We start from the raw sequence: 25,848 nt of genomic DNA on the forward strand, positions 1-25,848 counted from the left end.
TCATAGAGACTGTGAGTTTTCTGGATGACGTTATTAACATCTACATTAAATGAACCGATCCCAAAGATTCGGCTCCGGAAAAAGAGCCGTAAACTCCAGCACTGGCTGAGACTGCGCATGCGCGGCAGAGACAGCAAAGATGGCGGAGGAAGCAGGTAAGTGTTTACCGGGGTTTACCGGGGGTTTACCGGGGTTTACCGGGGTTTACCGGGGTTTACCGGGGTGTCACTGCGGGCGTGATGGGGCGGATAACGGGGCACGGTCACGGGGAGCTCCGCCAGGGGCAGAGAGGCCTGTGTGGTCCTGATGTGGTCCTGATGTGGTCCTAATGTGGTCCCTCTTTAGGTTGACCTGCTCAGACCTCGTCCTGTTTAACCTCTTAACCCCCGCCCGGACCGTCGCTTTTCATTTGTAACGTGATGTTTTTGTTGATGATCTGGTCTCACTGATGTGACGGAAGTTTAAACCTTAAAGACCCTGAACTAGTGATGACCAGATGAAGCACTGAAGCCTCACAGCATCACACATGGCTCCACTGCGCCATCATGTGGACAAGAAATGTATCGATCGGTAAAAGTTTATTTATATAGAACTTTACACCAGGACCAAAGTGCTTCACAGAAACATAAAAACAATTAAAAAAACACCAAATATTTACAACCTGGACACAGTTCAGTGTCTCTGAGTATTAAAAGATGAGTCTTTAATCTGGATTTAAAAAGGGACAGGTCCGCAGGTACAACATGCTGAGGGCTGACAGTAAATGTTGGGGCTGAAAGACTAAATTTGCGAATTTATAGAGTTTATAGAGTTTATAGAGTTTATAGTTTATGGAGCTGTGAGGGAAAATGTGCTTGTGTTACTTTGTTTATGTCCAACACAAACACACAAAATGTCGCTTTTGTTTTGAATCGCGCTTCAAACCCGCGAATCATTTCCTGAATCAGTCACGCGGTGCGGTCACACACGTGATCAACACACGTGATCAACACACGTGATCAACACACGTGATCAACACACGTGATCAACACACGTGATCAACACACGTGATCAACACACGTGATCCACACACGTGATCAACACACGTGATCAACACACGTGATCAACACACGTGATCAACACACGTGATCAACACACGTGATCAACACACGTGATCAACACACGTGATCAACACACGTGATCCACACACGTGATCAACACACGTGATCAACACACGTGATCAACACACGCATCGATACATGTGATCAGCACACGTGATCAACACACGTGATATGTTCTGACCTGAGCTTAGACGAGTTGATCCGTACCCGTCTGGTCTTTGTGAAGAGCTCGGCCGCTTCTAACTTCACCCCGTTTGGAGCCATAGGAACACACTGGGAGAGGCCAAATGCTAACAACATCTTTGGTCGTTTTGCATGACTGAGCGCACGCACAAAGACCAGACAGGTACACATCAACTCGTCTAAGCTCCGTTCAGAACATGTCTCAGTGTGAAACAGGCAATCGTCAAACAAATATAATAAACTAAAATACAAACAGAATCTACAGAAGCACAACCTGAGTTTAGAAATGTGAGGATTTCAAACTGTCCGAGTCGTCTGTAAAGGTCACTGAGCTGGAGCTAAAGGTCGATTATTGCTGCGAGTGTGAGGTTCATCGTTAAAGGAGGCGCTCGGCCCGTCACCATAACTACATTTGAAGCTCGATATATCGAGTCAAGAAAATATCGCGATGAACGATGTTATTGTGGACGACTTGCTGCCACTGAAACCAGCTCCAAAATAACGGAAATCTTTGGAATCCCTTGTTCTTAAAGCATAGCAGTAACATAGTCACTTTTAAACATTAATATTGTCTGTAAAGAGATATTTTCAGTTTGAAAGCATGAACATGACAGTGCACCTGTGTTCTACTAAATCCCACCAAAAACACCACACAAGCTGCAAAAACATGAAGGTTATGCTTTTACAGAGAAAAAAACAGGGGGAAATGCTAATAAATCCACAGACGATGAATATTGAGCCCAAAAGTGCATGGTTCACCTGTTATTTATCAAACGATAAGTTGATAAAGTCATGATCGTGACAACCTGAGCTGAGACAGAAGCTTTGGTGAAGCTGAGTCTCCAACGGCTTTACCCAAACGGTAAAGCTCCTGGCCTGGAGTTCAGGATCTGGTTTTGTTTATTTGTTTCAGTGACTGGAGACGCAAACAGAGCTGTTTATTTAAATCACAGATCTTTACACAGAAGCAAAGCTCTGTTTGTGAACCTGTCGTATCTATTCAACACATTTGCACCAGAGCCTCGGACGTGACCACGCCCCGCCCCCCCCCCCCCCCCAGCAGGCCTCATTTGAAAGCTAAGACCAACTAAACCCACTGCCACTCATTTACGTCTCATTTTCATGGCTATTCTGACGTTCTTTTCCAGAAGCTTTTAGATTTGGGTAAAGTCAGGCTGTAGACACTGCTGGGCTCATAATTTGACGAAAGTGATACGACTGCCCGACAAAAAAAGTGATGAAAAAAGATCTGCCGTGAGGAAAAAGATCAATTTAGTTTTGTAGGTCTTTCAAATGAGGCGTTACTCTGGCCTACAGGATTTGGGTAAAGCTGAACTGGAGAAAATGCTCTCGGTTCAGGCGGGAGTTAAGAGGTTAATAAACAGGATTTATGCACAGGGTACATTCTGTCCGTCAGCGCCCCCTAACTAACACATCCTCCCACGGCTCTGACCTGAAGTGTTCAGACACTCTGCATCCAGAAGAGGGCGCTGTCCACACAAAGCAGATGATTGACTTTTGTTCTAATGTTTAAATCTGATGTTTGATTGACCTCTTAATTTTGGCTTTACCCAAATCTAAAAGCAGAAAAAACGGCAAAAGAGCGACAAAAACGTGTTGGAAAAGCAACAAAAGCAAAAGACTAACGGACGATGAAGCAACAAAACATCAACAACAGAAATGTGATGAAAAAGTGACCAAAACACGAGGTCTTAGCTTTCAAATGAGGCGTCACTCATTCTGTGTTTATTCTGTGTTTATTCTGTGGTTTTTCTGTGGTTTTTCTGTGGTTTTTCTGTGGTTTTTCTGCTGATAAGATCGAGCTTCCGTTTCTGAAACGTGACCAAACTAAATAAAGTTTATCTCAAATGTTTGAGTAAAGTTGAGAAATCTGACTTTTGCAGCGACTGAAACGTGAGGTTGAACCGTCACAGCTCGAGCTTTAATGTTTTAAAGCGTCTGAAAAGAGGAGGAAACGCTTTATGACGTCGCTCAGCCCCGGCGTTCGGATCAGAGGATTTAAACTCTTCAACAAACATGTTTTAAAGGGATTTCATCACGAGGCTGGACACAAACCCACACGTATGTGATAATATCCAGGAGAGACGGGAGGGAGGAGAGTTTAAAACTGTTCCACTGTCACCAAAGCACAAGAATCAGGAAAGCAAATACACCGATATATCGGCTGAGCTCGACTGTGAACGTACCTTTACTCTGTGTGTTGCAGTTCTCTCTCTGGCCTGTAGAGACAGTGTTACTCTGTGTGTTGCAGTTCTCTCTCTGGCCTGTAGAGACAGTGTTACTCTGTGTGTTGCAGTTCTCTCTCTGGCCTGTAGAGACAGTGATACTCTGTGTGTTGCAGTTCTCTCTCTGGCCTGTAGAGACAGTGTTACTCTGTGTGTTGCAGTTCTCTCTCTGGCCTGTAGAGACAGTGTTACTCTGTGTGTTGCAGTTCTCTCTCTGGCCTGTAGAGACAGTGTTCCTCTGTGTGTTGCAGTTCTCTCTCTGGCCTGTAGAGACAGTGTTACTCCTGTGTGTTGCAGTTCTCTCTCTGGCCTGTAGAGACAGTGTTCCTCTGTGTGTTGCAGTTCTCTCTCTGGCCTGTAGAGACAGTGTTACTCCTGTGTGTTGCAGTTCTCTCTCTGGCCTGTAGAGACAGTGTTACCCTGTGTGTTGCAGTTCTCTCTCTGGCCTGTAGAGACAGTGTTCCTCTGTGTTGCAGTTCTCTCTCTGGCCTGTAGAGACAGTGTTACTCCTGTGTGTTGCAGTTCTCTCTCTGGCCTGTAGAGACAGTGTTACTCTCTGTGTTGCAGTTCTCTCTCTGGCCTGTAGAGACAGTGTTACTCTGTGTGTTGCAGTTCTCTCTCTGGCCTGTAGAGACAGTGTGTGTGTTGCAGTTCTCTCTCTGGCCTGTAGAGACAGTGTTACTCTGTGTGTTGCAGTTCTCTCTCTGGCCTGTAGAGACAGTGTTACTCTGTGTGTTGCAGTTCTCTCTCTGGCCTGTAGAGACAGTGTTACTCTGTGTGTTGCAGTTCTCTCTCTGGCCTGTAGAGACAGTGTGTGTGTTGCAGTTCTCTCTCTGGCCTGTAGAGACAGTGTTACTCTGTGTGTTGCAGTTCTCTCTCTGGCCTGTAGAGACAGTGTTACTCCTGTGTTGCAGTTCTCTCTCTGGCCTGTAGAGACAGTGTTACCCTGTGTGTTGCAGTTCTCTCTCTGGCCTGTAGAGACAGTGTTACTCCTGTGTGTTGCAGTTCTCTCTCTGGCCTGTAGAGACAGTGTTACTCTGTGTGTTGCAGTTCTCTCTCTGGCCTGTAGAGACAGTGTTACTCTGTGTGTTGCAGTTCTCTCTCTGGCCTGTAGAGACAGTGTTACTCTGTGTGTTGCAGTTCTCTCTCTGGCCTGTAGAGACAGTGTGTGTGTTGCAGTTCTCTCTCTGGCCTGTAGAGACAGTGTTACTCCTGTGTGTTGCAGTTCTCTCTCTGGCCTGTAGAGACAGTGTTACCCTGTGTGTTGCAGTTCTCTCTCTGGCCTGTAGAGACAGTGTTACCCTGTGTGTTGCAGTTCTCTCTCTGGCCTGTAGAGACAGTGTGTGTGTTGCAGTTCTCTCTCTGGCCTGTAGAGACAGTGTTACTCTGTGTGTTGCAGTTCTCTCTCTGGCCTGTAGAGACAGTGTGTGTGTTGCAGTTCTCTCTCTGGCCTGTAGAGACAGTGTTACTCTGTGTGTTGCAGTTCTCTCTCTGGCCTGTAGAGACAGTGTTACTCTGTGTGTTGCAGTTCTCTCTCTGGCCTGTAGAGACAGTGTTACTCTGTGTGTTGCAGTTCTCTCTCTGGCCTGTAGAGACAGTGTTACTCCTGTGTGTTGCAGTTCTCTCTCTGGCCTGTAGAGACAGTGTGTGTGTTGCAGTTCTCTCTCTGGCCTGTAGAGACAGTGTTCCTCTGTGTGTTGCAGTTCTCTCTCTGGCCTGTAGAGACAGTGTGTGTGTTGCAGTTCTCTCTCTGGCCTGTAGAGACAGTGTTACTCTGTGTGTTGCAGTTCTCTCTCTGGCCTGTAGAGACAGTGTTACTCCTGTGTGTTGCAGTTCTCTCTCTGGCCTGTAGAGACAGTGTGTGTGTTGCAGTTCTCTCTCTGGCCTGTAGAGACAGTGTTCCTCTGTGTGTTGCAGTTCTCTCTCTGGCCTGTAGAGACAGTGTTACTCTGTGTGTTGCAGTTCTCTCTCTGGCCTGTAGAGACAGTGTTACTCTGTGTGTTGCAGTTCTCTCTCTGGCCTGTAGAGACAGTGTGTGTGTTGCAGTTCTCTCTCTGGCCTGTAGAGACAGTGTTACTCCTGTGTTGCAGTTCTCTCTCTGGCCTGTAGAGACAGTGATACTCTGTGTGTTGCAGTTCTCTCTCTGGCCTGTAGAGACAGTGATACTCTGTGTGTTGCAGTTCTCTCTCTGGCCTGTAGAGACAGTGATACTCTGTGTGTTGCAGTTCTCTCTCTGGCCTGTAGAGACAGTGATACTCTGTGTGTTGCAGTTCTCTCTCTGGCCTGTAGAGACAGTGTTACTCTGTGTGTTGCAGTTCTCTCTCTGGCCTGTAGAGACAGTGTTACTCTGTGTGTTGCAGTTCTCTCTCTGGCCTGTAGAGACAGTGTTACTCCTGTGTTGCAGTTCTCTCTCTGGCCTGTAGAGACAGTGTTACTCTGTGTGTTGCAGTTCTCTCTCTGGCCTGTAGAGACAGTGTTACTCCTGTGTTGCAGTTCTCTCTCTGGCCTGTAGAGACAGTGATACTCTGTGTGTTGCAGTTCTCTCTCTGGCCTGTAGAGACAGTGTTACTCCTGTGTTGCAGTTCTCTCTCTGGCCTGTAGAGACAGTGTGTGTGTTGCAGTTCTCTCTCTGGCCTGTAGAGACAGTGTTACTCCTGTGTTGCAGTTCTCTCTCTGGCCTGTAGAGACAGTGATACTCTGTGTGTTGCAGTTCTCTCTCTGGCCTGTAGAGACAGTGTTACTCCTGTGTTGCAGTTCTCTCTCTGGCCTGTAGAGACAGTGTGTGTGTTGCAGTTCTCTCTCTGGCCTGTAGAGACAGTGTTACTCTGTGTGTTGCAGTTCTCTCTCTGGCCTGTAGAGACAGTGTTACCCTGTGTGTTGCAGTTCTCTCTCTGGCCTGTAGAGACAGTGTTACTCCTGTGTGTTGCAGTTCTCTCTCTGGCCTGTAGAGACAGTGTTACCCTGTGTGTTGCAGTTCTCTCTCTGGCCTGTAGAGACAGTGTTACTCTGTGTGTTGCAGTTCTCTCTCTGGCCTGTAGAGACAGTGTTACTCTGTGTGTTGCAGTTCTCTCTCTGGCCTGTAGAGACAGTGTTACTCCTGTGTGTTGCAGTTCTCTCTCTGGCCTGTAGAGACAGTGTTACTCTCTGTGTTGCAGTTCTCTCTCTGGCCTGTAGAGACAGTGTTACTCCTGTGTTGCAGTTCTCTCTCTGGCCTGTAGAGACAGTGTTACTCTGTGTGTTGCAGTTCTCTCTCTGGCCTGTAGAGACAGTGTTACTCTGTGTGTTGCAGTTCTCTCTCTGGCCTGTAGAGACAGTGTTACTCTGTGTGTTGCAGTTCTCTCTCTGGCCTGTAGAGACAGTGTTACTCTGTGTGTTGCAGTTCTCTCTCTGGCCTGTAGAGACAGTGTTACTCTGTGTGTTGCAGTTCTCTCTCTGGCCTGTAGAGACAGTGTTACTCTGTGTGTTGCAGTTCTCTCTCTGGCCTGTAGAGACAGTGTGTGTGTTGCAGTTCTCTCTCTGGCCTGTAGAGACAGTGTTACTCCTGTGTTGCAGTTCTCTCTCTGGCCTGTAGAGACAGTGTTACTCCTGTGTTGCAGTTCTCTCTCTGGCCTGTAGAGACAGTGTTACTCTGTGTGTTGCAGTTCTCTCTCTGGCCTGTAGAGACAGTGTTACTCCTGTGTTGCAGTTCTCTCTCTGGCCTGTAGAGACAGTGTGTGTGTTGCAGTTCTCTCTCTGGCCTGTAGAGACAGTGTTCCTCTGTGTTGCAGTTCTCTCTCTGGCCTGTAGAGACAGTGTGTGTGTTGCAGTTCTCTCTCTGGCCTGTAGAGACAGTGTTCCTCTGTGTTGCAGTTCTCTCTCTGGCCTGTAGAGACAGTGTTCCTCTGTGTTGCAGTTCTCTCTCTGGCCTGTAGAGACAGTGTGTGTGTTGCAGTTCTCTCTCTGGCCTGTAGAGACAGTGTGTGTGTTGCAGTTCTCTCTCTGGCCTGTAGAGACAGTGTTCCTCTGTGTTGCAGTTCTCTCTCTGGCCTGTAGGCCGCAGTGTTACTCCTGGGGGAAGTTGGGATTAAACAGTGAAGTGGCTCAGCTCCTGCTCCACAGCGACTCCGGGACGACCATCGACCCCGACACGCCCTACGCCGAGGTAACCCTCCCTAAAGCTCCTGTTGTACATGTTTTCTCTCTCTAAAGCCCCTGTTGTACATGTTTTAGCTGTGGATGGGCGCTCACCCGAAGGCCGACTCCCTGATCCTGTCCCGGGCCGGTCCGGTCTCGGGTCAGACTCTGGTCTCGGGTCAGACTCTGGTCTCGGGTCAGACTCTGGTCTCGGGTCAGACTCTGGTCTCGGGTCAGACTCTGGGATCCTGGATTGAGAAAAACCCTCAGAGTCTCGGGGCCAAAGTCCGGCAGAAATTCAACGGAAAACTGCCCTTTCTCTTCAAAGTGCTGTCGGTGAGGAGCGCCCTGTCCATCCAGGCCCACCCGGACCAGGTGAGGACCACAGACCACACCCACACCCTCCCAGACCACACCCACACCTCCCAGACCACACCCACACCCTCCCAGACCACACCCACACCTCCCAGACCACACCCACACCCACCCAGACCACACCCACACCCTCCCAGACCACACCCACACCTCCCAGACCACACCCACACCTCCCAGACCACACCCACACCTCCCAGACCACACCCACACCCTCCCAGACCACACCCACACCTCCCAGACCACACCCACACCTCCCAGACCACACCCACACCCTCCCAGACCACACCCACACCTCCCAGACCACACCCACACCTCCCAGACCACACCCACACCCTCCCAGACCACACCCACACCCTCCCAGACCACACCCACACCTCCCAGACCACACCCACACCTCCCAGACCACACCCACACCTCTCAGACCACACCCACACCCTCCCAGACCACACCCACACCCTCCCAGACCACACCCACACCCTCCCAGACCACACCCACACCCTCCCAGACCACACCCACACCTCCCAGACCACACCCACACCCTCCCAGACCACACCCACACCCTCCCAGACCACACCCACACCCTCCCAGACCACACCCACACCCTCCCAGACCACACCCTCCCCCTCCCAGACCACACCCTCCCAGACCACACCCTCCCCCTCCCAGACCACACCCACACCCTCCCAGACCACACCCACACCTCCCAGACCACACCCTCCCCCTCCCAGACCACACCCACATCCTCCCAGACCACACCCACATCCTCCCAGACCACACCCACACCTCCCAGACCACACCCACACCTCCCAGACCACACCCACACCTCCCAGACCACACCCTCACCTCCCAGACCACACCCTCACCCTCCCAGACCACACCCACACCTCCCAGACCACACCCACACCTCCCAGACCACACCCACACCTCCCAGACCACACCCACACCCTCCCAGACCACACCCACACCCTCCCAGACCACACCCACACCTCCCAGACCACACCCACACCTCCCAGACCACACCCACACCCTCCCAGACCACACCCTCCCAGACCACACCCACACCTCCCAGACCACACCCACACCCTCCCAGACCACACCCACACCTCCCAGACCACACCCACACCTCCCAGACCACACCCACACCTCCCAGACCACACCCACACCTCCCAGACCACACCCACACCTCCCAGACCACACCCACACCTCCCAGACCACACCCACACCTCCCAGACCACACCCACACCTCCCAGACCACACCCACACCTCCCAGACCACACCCACACCTCCCAGACCACACCCTCCCAGACCACACCCACACCTCCCAGACCACACCCTCCCAGACCACACCCACACCTCCCAGACCACACCCACACCCTCCCAGACCACACCCTCCCAGACCACACCTACACCTCCCAGACCACACCCTCCCAGACCACACCCACACCTCCCAGACCACACCCACACCTCCCAGACCACACCCTCCCAGACCACACCCACGCCCTCCCAGACCACACCCTCCCAGACCACACCCTCCCAGACCACACCCTCCCAGACCACACCCTCCCAGACCACACCCTCCCAGACCACACCCACACCTCCCAGACCACACCCACACCTCCCAGACCACACCCACACCCTCCCAGACCACACCCACACCCTCCCAGACCACACCCACGCCCTCCCAGACCACACCCACACCCTCCCAGACCACACCCACACCTCCCAGACCACACCCACACCTCCCAGACCACACCCACACCTCCCAGACCACACCCACACCTCCCAGACCACACCCTCCCAGACCACACCCTCCCAGACCACACCCTCCCAGACCACACCCTCCCAGACCACACCCACACCTCCCAGACCACACCCACACCTCCCAGACCACACCCACACCTCCCAGACCACACCCACACCTCCCAGACCACACCCTCCCAGACCACACCCTCCCAGACCACACCCTCCCAGACCACACCCTCCCAGACCACACCCACACCTCCCAGACCACACCCACACCTCCCAGACCACACCCACACCTCCCAGACCACACCCACACCTCCCAGACCACACCCACACCTCCCAGACCACACCCACACCTCCCAGACCACACCCTCACCTCCCAGACCACACCCTCACCTCCCAGACCACACCCACACCTCCCAGACCACACCCACACCTCCCAGACCACACCCTCACCTCCCAGACCACACCCTCACCTCCCAGACCACACCCACACCCTCCCAGACCACACCCACGCCCTCCCAGACCACACCAACACCTCCCAGACCACACCCACACCTCCCAGACCACACCCACACCTCCCAGACCACACCCACACCTCCCAGACCACACCCTCACCTCCCAGACCACACCCACACCCTCCCAGACCACACCCTCACCCTCCCAGACCACACCCACACCCTCCCAGACCACACCCTCACCTCCCAGACCACACCCACACCCTCCCAGACCACACCCACACCTCCCAGACCACACCCACACCCTCCCAGACCACACCCACACCTCCCAGACCACACCCACACCTCCCAGACCACACCCTCCCAGACCACACCCACACCTCCCAGACCACACCCTCCCAGACCACACCCACACCTCCCAGACCACACCCACACCTCCCAGACCACACCCACACCTCCCAGACCACACCCACACCCTCCCAGACCACACCCACACCTTCCCAGACCACACCCACACCCTCCCAGACCACACCCACACCTCCCAGACCACACCCACACCTCCCAGACCACACCCACACCTCCCAGACCACACCCACACCTCCCAGACCACACCCACACCTCCCAGACCACACCCACACCCTCCCAGACCACACCCACACCTTCCCAGACCACACCCACACCCTCCCAGACCACACCCACACCTCCCAGACCACACCCACACCTCCCAGACCACACCCACACCTCCCAGACCACACCCACACCTTCCCAGACCACACCCTCCCAGACCACACCCACACCTCCCAGACCACACCCACACCTCCCAGACCACACCCACACCTCCCAGACCACACCCACGCCCTCCCAGACCACACCCACACCTCCCAGACCACACCCACACCTCCCAGACCACACCCACACCTCCCAGACCACACCCACACCTCCCAGACCACACCCTCCCAGACCACACCCTCCCAGACCACACCCACACCTCCCAGACCACACCCACCTCTACCAAACCTGGACCACACTCTCCCAGACCACACCCACACCCTCCCAGACCACACCCACACCTCCCAGACCACACCCACACTCTCCCAGACCACACCCACACCTCCCAGACCACACCCACACCCTCCCAGACCACACCCACACCTCCCAGACCACACCCTCCCAGACCACACCCACACCTCCCAGACCACACCCTCCCAGACCACACCCACACCTCCCAGACCACACCCACGCCCTCCCAGACCACACCCTCCCAGACCACACCCACGCCCTCCCAGACCACACCCTCCCAGACCACACCCTCCCAGACCACACCCTCCCAGACCACACCCTCCCAGACCACACCCTCCCAGACCACACCCACACCTCCCAGACCACACCCTCACCCTCCCAGACCACACCCTCACCTCCCAGACCACACCCACACCTCCCAGACCACACCCTCACCCTCCCAGACCACACCCACACCTCCCAGACCACACCCACACCCTCCCAGACCACACCCACACCCTCCCAGACCACACCCACACCTCCCAGACCACACCCTCCCAGACCACACCCACACCTCCCAGACCACACCCTCCCAGACCACACCCACACCCTCCCAGACCACACCCTCACCCTCCCAGACCACACCCTCCCAGACCACACCCACACCTCCCAGACCACACCCACACCTCCCAGACCACACCCTCCCAGACCACACCCTCCCAGACCACACCCACACCTCCCAGACCACACCCACACCTCCCAGACCACACCCTCCCAGACCACACCCTCCCAGACCACACCCACACCTCCCAGACCACACCCTCCCAGACCACACCCACACCTCCCAGACCACACCCACACCCTCCCAGACCACACCCTCCCAGACCACACCTACACCTCCCAGACCACACCCACACCTCCCAGACCACACCCACACCTCCCAGACCACACCCTCCCAGACCACACCCACACCTCCCAGACCACACCCACACCTCCCAGACCACACCCACACCTCCCAGACCACACCCACGCCCTCCCAGACCACACCCACACCTCCCAGACCACACCCACACCTCCCAGACCACACCCACACCTCCCAGACCACACCCACGCCCTCCCAGACCACACCCACACCTCCCAGACCACACCCACACCTCCCAGACCACACCCACACCTCCCAGACCACACCCACACCTCCCAGACCACACCCACGCCCTCCCAGACCACACCCACACCTCCCAGACCACACCCACACCTCCCAGACCACACCCACACCTCCCAGACCACACCCACACCTCCCAGACCACACCCACACCTCCCAGACCACACCCACACCTCCCAGACCACACCCACACCTCCCAGACCACACCCACACCTTCCCAGACCACACCCACACCCTCCAAGACCACACCCACACCTCCCAGACCACACCCTCCCAGACCACACCCACACCTCCCAGACCACACCAACACCTCCCAGACCACACCCTCCCAGACCACACCAACACCTCCCAGACCACACCCACACCTCCCAGACCACACCCACACCTCCCAGACCACACCCACACCTCCCAGACCACACCTCCCAGACCACACCCACACCTCCCAGACCACACCCACACCTCCCAGACCACACCCACACCTCCCAGACCACACCCACACCTCCCAGACCACACCCACACCTCCCAGACCACACCCACACCCTCCCAGACCACACCCTCCCAGACCACACCAACACCTCCAAGACCACACCCACCTCTACCAAACCTGGACCACACTCTCCCAGACCACACCCACACCCTCCCAGACCACACCCACACCTCCCAGACCACACCCACACCTCCCAGACCACACCCACACCTCCCAGACCACACCCACACCTCCCAGACCACACCCTCCCAGACCACACCCACACCTCCCAGACCACACCCACACCTCCCAGACCACACCCACACCTCCCAGACCACACCCACACCTCCCAGACCACACCCACACCTCCCAGACCACACCCACACCTCCCAGACCACACCCACGCCCTCCCAGACCACACCCACACCTCCCAGACCACACCCACTGCATTTTCAAGCACTTAGAAGGTTTCTCAAACGATCCCCTCAGTCTCTACATCTCAACAAAATTCAACAAAAAAGTGACAAAAAAGAAAAGAAAAGACAAGAAAAAGAAACATACAAAGTGACACAACACTGCAACAGCGTGAGGAAAAAGGTCAGTTTTGTGGGTCTTAGCTTTCAAATGAGCTGTTACAGCCAAAGAGGACAGAATGCATTGGGTTTAGACGGGGGTAATTTGGGCCGGGCTGGTTTTCAGTCCCAGTCCGGCCCTGCCTGGTTCTGACCCGTTTCTCTCTCTGCTTCAGGACCTGGTCTGGTCTGGCCTGGTCTGGTCTGGTCTGGTCCTGGCCTGGTCTGGTCTGGTCTGGTCTGGTCTGGTCCTGGCCTGGTCTGGTCTGGTCTGGTCTGGTCTGGTCTGGTCCTGGCCTGGTCTGGTCTGGTCTGGTCTGGTCCTGGCCTGGTCTGGCCTGGTCTGGCCTGGTCTGGTCTGGCCTGGCCTGGTCTGGTCTGGCCTGGTCTGGTCTGGCCTGGTCTGGTCTGGTCTGGTCTGGTCCTGGTCTGGCCTGGCCTGGTCTGGCCTGGTCTGGTCTGGCCTGGCCTGGTCTGGTCTGGCCTGGCCTGGTCTGGTCTGGCCTGGTTCTGACCCGTTTCTCTCTCTGCTTCAGGACCTGGTCTGGTCTGGTCTGGTCTGGTTCTGACCCGTTTCTCTCTCTGCTTCAGGACCTGGTCTGGTCTGGCCTGGTCTGTTCTGGTCCTGGTTCTGACCCGTTTCTCTCTCTGCTTCAGGACCTGGTCTGGTCTGGTCTGGTCTGGTTCTGACCCGTTTCTCTCTCTGCTTCAGGACCTGGTCTGGTCTGGCCTGGTCTGTTCTGGTCCTGGTTCTGACCCGTTTCTCTCTCTGCTTCAGGACCTGGTCTGGTCTGGCCTGGTCTGTTCTGGTCCTGGTTCTGACCCGTTTCTCTCTCTGCTTCAGGACCTGGTCTGGTCTGGCCTGGTCTGGTTCTGACCCGTTTCTCTCTCTGCTTCAGGACCTGGTCTGGTCTGGCCTGGTCTGTTCTGGTCCTGGTTCTGACCCGTTTCTCTCATTAGGAGCTGGTCTGGTCCTGGTTCTGACCCGTTTCTCTCTCTGCTTCAGGACCTGGTCTGGTCTGGTCTGGTCTGGTTCTGACCCGTTTCTCTCTCTGCTTCAGGACCTGGTCTGGTCTGGCCTGGTCTGTTCTGGTCCTGGTTCTGACCCGTTTCTCTCTCTGCTTCAGGACCTGGTCTGGTCTGGCCTGGTCTGGTTCTGACCCGTTTCTCTCTCTGCTTCAGGACCTGGTCTGGTCTGGCCTGGTCTGTTCTGGTCCTGGTTCTGACCCGTTTCTCTCATTAGGAGCTGGTCTGGTCCTGGTTCTGACCCGTTTCTCTCTCTGCTTCAGGACCTGGCCTGGTCTGGTCTGGCCTGGTCCTGGTTCTGACCCGTTTCTCTCTCTGCTTCAGGACCTGGCGGTGCGGCTTCACGCTCAGTTCCCGGAGCATTATCCCGACGACAGCCACAAACCAGAGATGGCCATCGCTCTGACGCCGTTCAGAGGACTCTGTGGATTCAGACCCGTCCAGGAGATCCTGGACTTCCTCTCAGGTCAGGACTGGATCAGACTGGACTGGATCAGACTGGACTGGATCAGACTGGACTGGATCAGATCAGACTTTTTACCTTCCCTCATGTCTCCTCACGTCTCCTCATGTCTCCTCATGTCTCCTCATGTCTCCTCATGTCTCCTCATGTCTCCTCATGTCTCCTCATGTCTCCTCATGTCTCCTCATGTCTCCCTCATGTCTCCTCATGTCTCCTCATGTCTCCTCATGTCTCCTCACGTCTCCTCATGTCTCCTCATGTCTCCTCATGTCTCCTCATGTCTCCTCACGTCTCCTCATGTCTCCTCATGTCTCCTCATGTCTCCTCATGTCTCCCTCATGTCTCCTCATGTCTCCTCATGTCTCCTCATGTCTCCTCATGTCTCCTCACGTCTCCTCATGTCTCCTCATGTCTCCTCATGTCTCCTCATGTCTCCTCACGTCTCCTCACGTCTCCTCACGTCTCCTCACGTCTCCTCACGTCTCCTCACGTCTCCTCACGTCTCCTCACGTCTCCTCACGTCTCCTGTATCTCCTCACGTCTCCTCACGTCTCCTCACGTCTCCTCATGTCTCCTCATGTCTCCTCATGTCTCCTCACCTCTCCTCACGTCTCCTCATGTCTCCTCATGTCTCCTCATGTCTCCTCACCTCTCCTCACGTCTCCTCATGTCTCCTCACGTCTCCTGTATCTCCTCACGTCTCCTCATGTCTCCTCATGTCTCCTCACGTCTCCTCACGTCTCCTCACGTCTCCTCACGTCTCCTGTATCTCCTCACGTCTCCTGTATCTCCTCACGTCTCCTCACGTCTCCTCACGTCTCCTCATGTCTCCTCATGTCTCCTCACGTCTCCTCACGTCTCCTCATGTCTCCTCACGTCTCCTCACGTCTCCTCATGTCTCCTCACGTCTCCTCACGTCTCCTCACGTCTCCTCACGTCTCCTCATGTCTCCTCACGTCTCCTCACGTCTCCTCACGTCTCCTCACGTCTCCTCACGTCTCCTCACGTCTCCTCACGTCTCCTCACGTCTCCTCACGTCTCCTCACGTCTCCTCACGTCTCCTCACGTCTCCTCACGTCTCCTCATGTCTCCTCACGTCTCCTCACGTCTCCTCACGTCTCCTCACGTCTCCTCACGTCTCCTCACGTCTCCTCACGTCTCCTCACGTCTCCTCACGTCTCCTCACGTCTCCTCACGTCTCCTCACGTCTCCTCACGTCTCCTCACGTCTCCTCACGTCTCCTCACGTCTCCTCACGTCTCCTCACGTCTCCTCATGTCTCCTCACGTCTCCTCACGTCTCCTCACGTCTCCTCACGTCTCCTCACGTCTCCTCATGTCTCCTCACGTCTCCTCACGTCTCCTCACGTCTCCTCACGTCTCCTCACGTCTCCTCACGTCTCCTCACGTCTCCTCACGTCTCCTCACGTCTCCTCATGTCTCCTCATGTCTCCTCACGTCTCCTCACGTCTCCTCACGTCTCCTCACGTCTCCTCATGTCTCCTCACGTCTCCTCACGTCTCCTCATGTCTCCTCATGTCTCCTCATGTCTCCTCATGTCTCCTCATGTCTCCTCACGTCTCCTCACGTCTCCTCACGTCTCCTCACGTCTCCTGTATCTCCTCATGTCTCCTCACGTCTCCTCATGTCTCCTCATGTCTCCTCATGTCTCCTCACGTCTCCTCACGTCTCCTCACGTCTCCTCATGTCTCCTCACGTCTCCTCACGTCTCCTCACGTCTCCTCACGTCTCCTCATGTCTCCTCATGTCTCCTCACGTCTCCTCACGTCTCCTCACGTCTCCTCACGTCTCCTCACGTCTCCTGTATCTCCTCACGTCTCCTCATGTCTCCTCATGTCTCCTCACGTCTCCTCACGTCTCCTCACGTCTCCTCACGTCTCCTCATGTCTCCTCACGTCTCCTGTATCTCCTCACGTCTCCTCATGTCTCCTCATGTCTCCTCATGTCTCCTCACGTCTCCTCACGTCTCCTCACGTCTCCTCATGTCTCCTCACGTCTCCTCACGTCTCCTCACGTCTCCTCACGTCTCCTGTATCTCCTCATGTCTCCTCACGTCTCCTCATGTCTCCTCACGTCTCCTCACGTCTCCTCACGTCTCCTCACGTCTCCTCACGTCTCCTCACGTCTCCTGTATCTCCTCACGTCTCCTCATGTCTCCTCATGTCTCCTCATGTCTCCTCATGTCTCCTCACGTCTCCTCATGTCTCCTCATGTCTCCTCATGTCTCCTCATGTCTCCCTCATGTCTCCTCATGTCTCCTCATGTCTCCTCATGTCTCCTCATGTCTCCTCATGTCTCCCTCATGTCTCCTCATGTCTCCTCATGTCTCCTCATGTCTCCTCATGTCTCCTCACGTCTCCTCATGTCTCCTCATGTCTCCTCATGTCTCCTCATGTCTCCTCACGTCTCCTCATGTCTCCTCATGTCTCCTCACGTCTCCTCACGTCTCCTCATGTCTCCTCACGTCTCCTCACGTCTCCTCACGTCTCCTCATGTCTCCTCATGTCTCCTCACGTCTCCTCATGTCTCCTCATGTCTCCTCATGTCTCCTCACGTCTCCTCACGTCTCCTCACGTCTCCTCACGTCTCCTCACGTCTCCTCATGTCTCCTCACGTCTCCTCATGTCTCCTCATGTCTCCTCACGTCTCCTCATGTCTCCTCACGTCTCCTCACGTCTCCTCATGTCTCCTCATGTCTCCTCATGTCTCCTCACGTCTCCTCACGTCTCCTCACGTCTCCTCATGTCTCCTCATGTCTCCTCACGTCTCCTCATGTCTCCTCACGTCTCCTCATGTCTCCTCATGTCTCCTCATGTCTCCTCATGTCTCCTCACGTCTCCTCACGTCTCCTCATGTCTCCTCATGTCTCCTCACGTCTCCTCACGTCTCCTCACGTCTCCTCATGTCTCCTCATGTCTCCTCATGTCTCCTCATGTCTCCTCATGTCTCCTCACGTCTCCTCACGTCTCCTCACGTCTCCTCACGTCTCCTCACGTCTCCTCACGTCTCCTCATGTCTCCTCATGTCTCCTCACGTCTCCTCACGTCTCCTCACGTCTCCTCACGTCTCCTCACGTCTCCTCATGTCTCCTCATGTCTCCTCATGTCTCCTCACGTCTCCTCACGTCTCCTCACGTCTCCTCACGTCTCCTCACGTCTCCTCACGTCTCCTCACGTCTCCTCACGTCTCCTCACGTCTCCTCACGTCTCCTCACGTCTCCTCACGTCTCCTGTATCTCCTCACGTCTCCTCACGTCTCCTCACGTCTCCTCATGTCTCCTCATGTCTCCTCACGTCTCCTCATGTCTCCTCACGTCTCCTGTATCTCCTCACGTCTCCTCATGTCTCCTCATGTCTCCTCACGTCTCCTCACGTCTCCTCACGTCTCCTCACGTCTCCTGTATCTCCTCACGTCTCCTCACGTCTCCTCACGTCTCCTCATGTCTCCTCATGTCTCCTCACGTCTCCTCATGTCTCCTCACGTCTCCTCACGTCTCCTGTATCTCCTCACGTCTCCTCACGTCTCCTCACGTCTCCTCATGTCTCCTCATGTCTCCTCACGTCTCCTCATGTCTCCTCATGTCTCCTCACGTCTCCTCACGTCTCCTCATGTCTCCTCACGTCTCCTCACGTCTCCTCATGTCTCCTCATGTCTCCTCACGTCTCCTCATGTCTCCTCATGTCTCCTCACGTCTCCTCACGTCTCCTCACGTCTCCTCATGTCTCCTCACGTCTCCTCACGTCTCCTCATGTCTCCTCATGTCTCCTCACGTCTCCTCACGTCTCCTCACGTCTCCTCATGTCTCCTCATGTCTCCTCACGTCTCCTCACGTCTCCTCACGTCTCCTCATGTCTCCTCACGTCTCCTCACGTCTCCTCATGTCTCCTCACGTCTCCTCACGTCTCCTCATGTCTCCTCACGTCTCCTCATGTCTCCTCACGTCTCCTCACGTCTCCTCATGTCTCCTCACGTCTCCTCACGTCTCCTCATGTCTCCTCATGTCTCCTCACGTCTCCTCACGTCTCCTCACGTCTCCTCACGTCTCCTCACGTCTCCTGTATCTCCTCATGTCTCCTCACGTCTCCTCATGTCTCCTCATGTCTCCTCATGTCTCCTCACGTCTCCTCACGTCTCCTCACGTCTCCTCATGTCTCCTCACGTCTCCTCACGTCTCCTCACGTCTCCTCACGTCTCCTCACGTCTCCTCACGTCTCCTCATGTCTCCTCATGTCTCCTCACGTCTCCTCACGTCTCCTCATGTCTCCTCATGTCTCCTCATGTCTCCTCACGTCTCCTCACGTCTCCTCATGTCTCCTCACGTCTCCTCACGTCTCCTCACGTCTCCTCACGTCTCCTCACGTCTCCTCACGTCTCCTCACGTCTCCTCATGTCTCCTCACGTCTCCTCATGTCTCCTCACGTCTCCTCATGTCTCCTCATGTCTCCTCACGTCTCCTCACGTCTCCTCACGTCTCCTCACGTCTCCTCACGTCTCCTGTATCTCCTCACGTCTCCTCATGTCTCCTCATGTCTCCTCACGTCTCCTCACGTCTCCTCACGTCTCCTCACGTCTCCTCATGTCTCCTCACGTCTCCTGTATCTCCTCACGTCTCCTCATGTCTCCTCATGTCTCCTCATGTCTCCTCACGTCTCCTCACGTCTCCTCACGTCTCCTCATGTCTCCTCACGTCTCCTCACGTCTCCTCACGTCTCCTCACGTCTCCTGTATCTCCTCATGTCTCCTCATGTCTCCTCATGTCTCCTCACGTCTCCTCACGTCTCCTCATGTCTCCTCATGTCTCCTCACGTCTCCTCACGTCTCCTCATGTCTCCTCACGTCTCCTCACGTCTCCTCATGTCTCCTCATGTCTCCTCACGTCTCCTCACGTCTCCTCACGTCTCCTCACGTCTCCTCACGTCTCCTCATGTCTCCTCATGTCTCCTCATGTCTCCTCACGTCTCCTCACGTCTCCTCACGTCTCCTCACGTCTCCTCACGTCTCCTCACGTCTCCTCACGTCTCCTGTATCTCCTCATGTCTCCTCATGTCTCCTCACGTCTCCTCACGTCTCCTCACGTCTCCTCATGTCTCCTCACGTCTCCTCACGTCTCCTCACGTCTCCTCACGTCTCCTGTATCTCCTCATGTCTCCTCATGTCTCCTCATGTCTCCTCATGTCTCCTCATGTCTCCTCACCTCTCCTCACGTCTCCTCATGTCTCCTCATGTCTCCTCATGTCTCCTCACCTCTCCTCACGTCTCCTCACGTCTCCTCACGTCTCCTCACGTCTCCTCACGTCTCCTGTATCTCCTCACGTCTCCTCACGTCTCCTCACGTCTCCTGTATCTCCTCACGTCTCCTCACGTCTCCTCATGTCTCCTCATGTCTCCTCATGTCTCCTCATGTCTCCTCACGTCTCCTCACGTCTCCTCACGTCTCCTCATGTCTCCTCACGTCTCCTCACGTCTCCTCACGTCTCCTCACGTCTCCTGTATCTCCTCACGTCTCCTCATGTCTCCTCACGTCTCCTCACGTCTCCTGTATCTCCTCACGTCTCCTCACGTCTCCTCACGTCTCCTCACGTCTCCTCACGTCTCCTCACGTCTCCTCACGTCTCCTCACGTCTCCTCACGTCTCCTGTATCTCCTCATGTCTCCTCACGTCTCCTCATGTCTCCTCATGTCTCCTCATGTCTCCTCACGTCTCCTCACGTCTCCTCACGTCTCCTCACGTCTCCTCACGTCTCCTGTATCTCCTCACGTCTCCTCACGTCTCCTCACGTCTCCTGTATCTCCTCACGTCTCCTCACGTCTCCTCATGTCTCCTCATGTCTCCTCACGTCTCCTCACGTCTCCTCACGTCTCCTCACGTCTCCTCATGTCTCCTCATGTCTCCTCATGTCTCCTCATGTCTCCTCATGTCTCCTCATGTCTCCCTCATGTCTCCTCATGTCTCCTCATGTCTCCTCATGTCTCCTCATGTCTCCTCACGTCTCCTCATGTCTCCTCATGTCTCCTCATGTCTCCTCATGTCTCCTCACGTCTCCTCACGTCTCCTCACGTCTCCTCACGTCTCCTCATGTCTCCTCATGTCTCCTCATGTCTCCCTCATGTCTCCTCATGTCTCCTCATGTCTCCTCATGTCTCCTCATGTCTCCTCACGTCTCCTCATGTCTCCTCATGTCTCCTCATGTCTCCTCATGTCTCCTCATGTCTCCTCATGTCTCCCTCATGTCTCCTCATGTCTCCTCATGTCTCCTCATGTCTCCTCATGTCTCCTCACGTCTCCTCATGTCTCCTCATGTCTCCTCATGTCTCCTCATGTCTCCTCACGTCTCCTCACGTCTCCTCACGTCTCCTCACGTCTCCTCATGTCTCCTCATGTCTCCTCATGTCTCCCTCATGTCTCCCTCATGTCTCCTCATGTCTCCTCATGTCTCCTCATGTCTCCTCATGTCTCCTCACGTCTCCTCATGTCTCCTCATGTCTCCCTCATGTCTCCTCATGTCTCCTCATGTCTCCTCATGTCTCCTCATGTCTCCTCATGTCTCCTCATGTCTCCTCATGTCTCCTCACGTCTCCTCACGTCTCCTCACGTCTCCTCACGTCTCCTCACGTCTCCTCACGTCTCCTCACGTCTCCTCACGTCTCCTCACGTCTCCTCACGTCTCCTGTATCTCCTCACGTCTCCTCACGTCTCCTCACGTCTCCTCATGTCTCCTCATGTCTCCTCATGTCTCCTGTATCTCCTCACGTCTCCTCACGTCTCCTCATGTCTCCTCATGTCTCCTCATGTCTCCTCACGTCTCCTGTATCTCCTCACGTCTCCTCATGTCTCCTCATGTCTCCTCACGTCTCCTGTATCTCCTCATGTCTCCTCATGTCTCCTCATGTCTCCTCATGTCTCCTCATGTCTCCTCACCTCTCCTCACGTCTCCTCACGTCTCCTGTATCTCCTCACCTCTCCTCACGTCTCCTCATGTCTCCTCATGTCTCCTCATGTCTCCTCACCTCTCCTCACGTCTCCTCATGTCTCCTCACGTCTCCTGTATCTCCTCACGTCTCCTCATGTCTCCTCATGTCTCCTCACGTCTCCTCACGTCTCCTCACGTCTCCTCACGTCTCCTCATGTCTCCTCACGTCTCCTCACGTCTCCTCACGTCTCCTCACGTCTCCTCACGTCTCCTCACGTCTCCTCACGTCTCCTCACGTCTCCTCATGTCTCCTCACGTCTCCTCACGTCTCCTCACGTCTCCTGTATCTCCTCATGTCTCCTCATGTCTCCTGTATCTCCTCATGTCTCCTCACGTCTCCTCACGTCTCCTCACGTCTCCTCACGTCTCCTCACGTCTCCTGTATCTCCTCACGTCTCCTCACGTCTCCTCATGTCTCCTCATGTCTCCTCATGTCTCCTCACGTCTCCTCATGTCTCCTGTATCTCCTCATGTCTCCTCACGTCTCCTCATGTCTCCTCATGTCTCCTCATGTCTCCTCACGTCTCCTCACGTCTCCTGTATCTCCTCATGTCTCCTCACGTCTCCTCATGTCTCCTCATGTCTCCTCATGTCTCCTCACGTCTCCTCACGTCTCCTCACGTCTCCTCACGTCTCCTCACGTCTCCTGTATCTCCTCACGTCTCCTCACGTCTCCTCACGTCTCCTGTATCTCCTCACGTCTCCTCACGTCTCCTCATGTCTCCTCATGTCTCCTCACGTCTCCTCACGTCTCCTCACGTCTCCTCATGTCTCCTCATGTCTCCTCATGTCTCCTCATGTCTCCTCATGTCTCCTCATGTCTCCCTCATGTCTCCTCATGTCTCCTCATGTCTCCTCATGTCTCCTCATGTCTCCTCACGTCTCCTCACGTCTCCTCATGTCTCCTCATGTCTCCTCATGTCTCCTCACGTCTCCTCACGTCTCCTCACGTCTCCTCACGTCTCCTCATGTCTCCTCATGTCTCCTCATGTCTCCCTCATGTCTCCTCATGTCTCCTCATGTCTCCTCATGTCTCCTCATGTCTCCTCACGTCTCCTCATGTCTCCTCATGTCTCCTCATGTCTCCTCACGTCTCCTCACGTCTCCTCACGTCTCCTCACGTCTCCTCACGTCTCCTCACGTCTCCTCACGTCTCCTCACGTCTCCTGTATCTCCTCACGTCTCCTCACGTCTCCTCACGTCTCCTCATGTCTCCTCATGTCTCCTCACGTCTCCTCACGTCTCCTGTATCTCCTCACGTCTCCTCACGTCTCCTCACGTCTCCTCACGTCTCCTCACGTCTCCTCACGTCTCCTGTATCTCCTCACGTCTCCTCACGTCTCCTCACGTCTCCTCACGTCTCCTCACGTCTCCTCATGTCTCCTCATGTCTCCTGTATCTCCTCACGTCTCCTCACGTCTCCTCATGTCTCCTCATGTCTCCTCATGTCTCCTCACGTCTCCTGTATCTCCTCACGTCTCCTCATGTCTCCTCATGTCTCCTCACGTCTCCTGTATCTCCTCATGTCTCCTCATGTCTCCTCATGTCTCCTCATGTCTCCTCATGTCTCCTCACCTCTCCTCACGTCTCCTCACGTCTCCTGTATCTCCTCATGTCTCCTCACGTCTCCTCATGTCTCCTCATGTCTCCTCACGTCTCCTCACGTCTCCTCACGTCTCCTCATGTCTCCTCATGTCTCCTCATGTCTCCTCACCTCTCCTCACGTCTCCTCATGTCTCCTCACGTCTCCTGTATCTCCTCACGTCTCCTCATGTCTCCTCATGTCTCCTCACGTCTCCTCACGTCTCCTCACGTCTCCTCACGTCTCCTGTATCTCCTCACGTCTCCTCATGTCTCCTCACGTCTCCTCACGTCTCCTCACGTCTCCTCACGTCTCCTCACGTCTCCTCATGTCTCCTCATGTCTCCTCACGTCTCCTCATGTCTCCTCACGTCTCCTCACGTCTCCTCACGTCTCCTCATGTCTCCTCACGTCTCCTCACGTCTCCTCACGTCTCCTCATGTCTCCTCACGTCTCCTCATGTCTCCTCACGTCTCCTCACGTCTCCTCACGTCTCCTCATGTCTCCTCACGTCTCCTCATGTCTCCTCACGTCTCCTCACGTCTCCTCATGTCTCCTCATGTCTCCTCACGTCTCCTCACGTCTCCTCATGTCTCCTCATGTCTCCTCACGTCTCCTCACGTCTCCTCACGTCTCCTCATGTCTCCTCACGTCTCCTCATGTCTCCTCATGTCTCCTCATGTCTCCTCACGTCTCCTCACGTCTCCTCATGTCTCCTCACGTCTCCTCATGTCTCCTCACGTCTCCTCACGTCTCCTCACGTCTCCTCATGTCTCCTCACGTCTCCTCATGTCTCCTCACGTCTCCTCATGTCTCCTCACGTCTCCTCACGTCTCCTCATGTCTCCTCACGTCTCCTCACGTCTCCTCACGTCTCCTCATGTCTCCTCACGTCTCCTCACGTCTCCTCACGTCTCCTCACGTCTCCTGTATCTCCTCATGTCTCCTCACGTCTCCTCACGTCTCCTCATGTCTCCTCATGTCTCCTCACGTCTCCTCACGTCTCCTCACGTCTCCTCATGTCTCCTCACGTCTCCTCACGTCTCCTCACGTCTCCTCACGTCTCCTCACGTCTCCTCACGTCTCCTCATGTCTCCTCACGTCTCCTCACGTCTCCTCATGTCTCCTCATGTCTCCTCATGTCTCCTCACGTCTCCTCACGTCTCCTCACGTCTCCTCATGTCTCCTCACGTCTCCTCACGTCTCCTCACGTCTCCTCACGTCTCCTCACGTCTCCTCACGTCTCCTGTATCTCCTCACGTCTCCTCACGTCTCCTCATGTCTCCTCATGTCTCCTCATGTCTCCTCACGTCTCCTCACGTCTCCTCATGTCTCCTCATGTCTCCTCATGTCTCCTCATGTCTCCTCACGTCTCCTCACGTCTCCTGTATCTCCTCACGTCTCCTCACGTCTCCTCATGTCTCCTCATGTCTCCTCATGTCTCCTCATGTCTCCTCACGTCTCCTCACGTCTCCTCACGTCTCCTCACGTCTCCTCACGTCTCCTCATGTCTCCTCACGTCTCCTCACGTCTCCTCATGTCTCCTCATGTCTCCTCACGTCTCCTCACGTCTCCTCACGTCTCCTCATGTCTCCTCATGTCTCCTCACGTCTCCTCACGTCTCCTCACGTCTCCTCATGTCTCCTCACGTCTCCTCATGTCTCCTCATGTCTCCTCATGTCTCCTCACGTCTCCTCACGTCTCCTCATGTCTCCTCACGTCTCCTCATGTCTCCTCACGTCTCCTCACGTCTCCTCACGTCTCCTCATGTCTCCTCACGTCTCCTCATGTCTCCTCACGTCTCCTCATGTCTCCTCACGTCTCCTCACGTCTCCTCATGTCTCCTCACGTCTCCTCACGTCTCCTCACGTCTCCTCATGTCTCCTCACGTCTCCTCACGTCTCCTCACGTCTCCTCACGTCTCCTGTATCTCCTCATGTCTCCTCACGTCTCCTCACGTCTCCTCATGTCTCCTCATGTCTCCTCACGTCTCCTCACGTCTCCTCACGTCTCCTCATGTCTCCTCACGTCTCCTCACGTCTCCTCACGTCTCCTCACGTCTCCTCACGTCTCCTCACGTCTCCTGTATCTCCTCATGTCTCCTGTATCTCCTCATGTCTCCTCATGTCTCCTCATGTCTCCTCACGTCTCCTCACGTCTCCTCACGTCTCCTCACGTCTCCTCACGTCTCCTCATGTCTCCTCATGTCTCCTCACGTCTCCTCACGTCTCCTCACGTCTCCTCACGTCTCCTCATGTCTCCTCACGTCTCCTCACGTCTCCTCACGTCTCCTCACGTCTCCTCATGTCTCCTCACGTCTCCTCACGTCTCCTCACGTCTCCTCATGTCTCCTCATGTCTCCTCACGTCTCC

At 55.2% G+C, this 25,848-nt stretch overlaps 1 protein-coding gene and 1 long non-coding RNA gene across 3 annotated transcripts in view; both read left to right on the plus strand.

Moving 5' to 3' along the window:
• The first annotated feature begins 47 nt into the window (after positions 1-47).
• LOC306982810 lies at positions 48-7,810 on the plus strand. Of its 2 annotated transcripts, none has more exons than XR_013794235.1 (3): positions 48-155; positions 7,543-7,670; positions 7,739-7,810. It is a non-coding gene; the product is annotated as an uncharacterized lncRNA (long non-coding RNA). The 2 variants fall into 2 exon arrangements; XR_013794236.1 differs by lacking the exon at positions 48-155 and adding an exon at positions 7,122-7,159.
• A 59-nt stretch (positions 7,811-7,869) lies between these two features.
• Positions 7,870-25,848, plus strand: part of mpi (mannose phosphate isomerase) — a 40,869-nt gene continuing 22,890 nt past the window's right edge. The window contains exons 1-2 of the mRNA XM_079583251.1: positions 7,870-8,017; positions 14,768-14,909. Of these exons, the coding sequence (XP_079439377.1) occupies positions 14,834-14,909 (76 nt within the window). The 5' untranslated portion in view covers positions 7,870-8,017; positions 14,768-14,833. The remainder of the gene's footprint in view (positions 8,018-14,767; positions 14,910-25,848) is intronic.

Source organism: Gobius niger (assembly GCF_951799975.1).
Source record: "Gobius niger genome assembly, contig: SCAFFOLD_41, whole genome shotgun sequence".
Taxonomy (NCBI): Eukaryota; Metazoa; Chordata; class Actinopteri; order Gobiiformes; family Gobiidae; genus Gobius; species Gobius niger.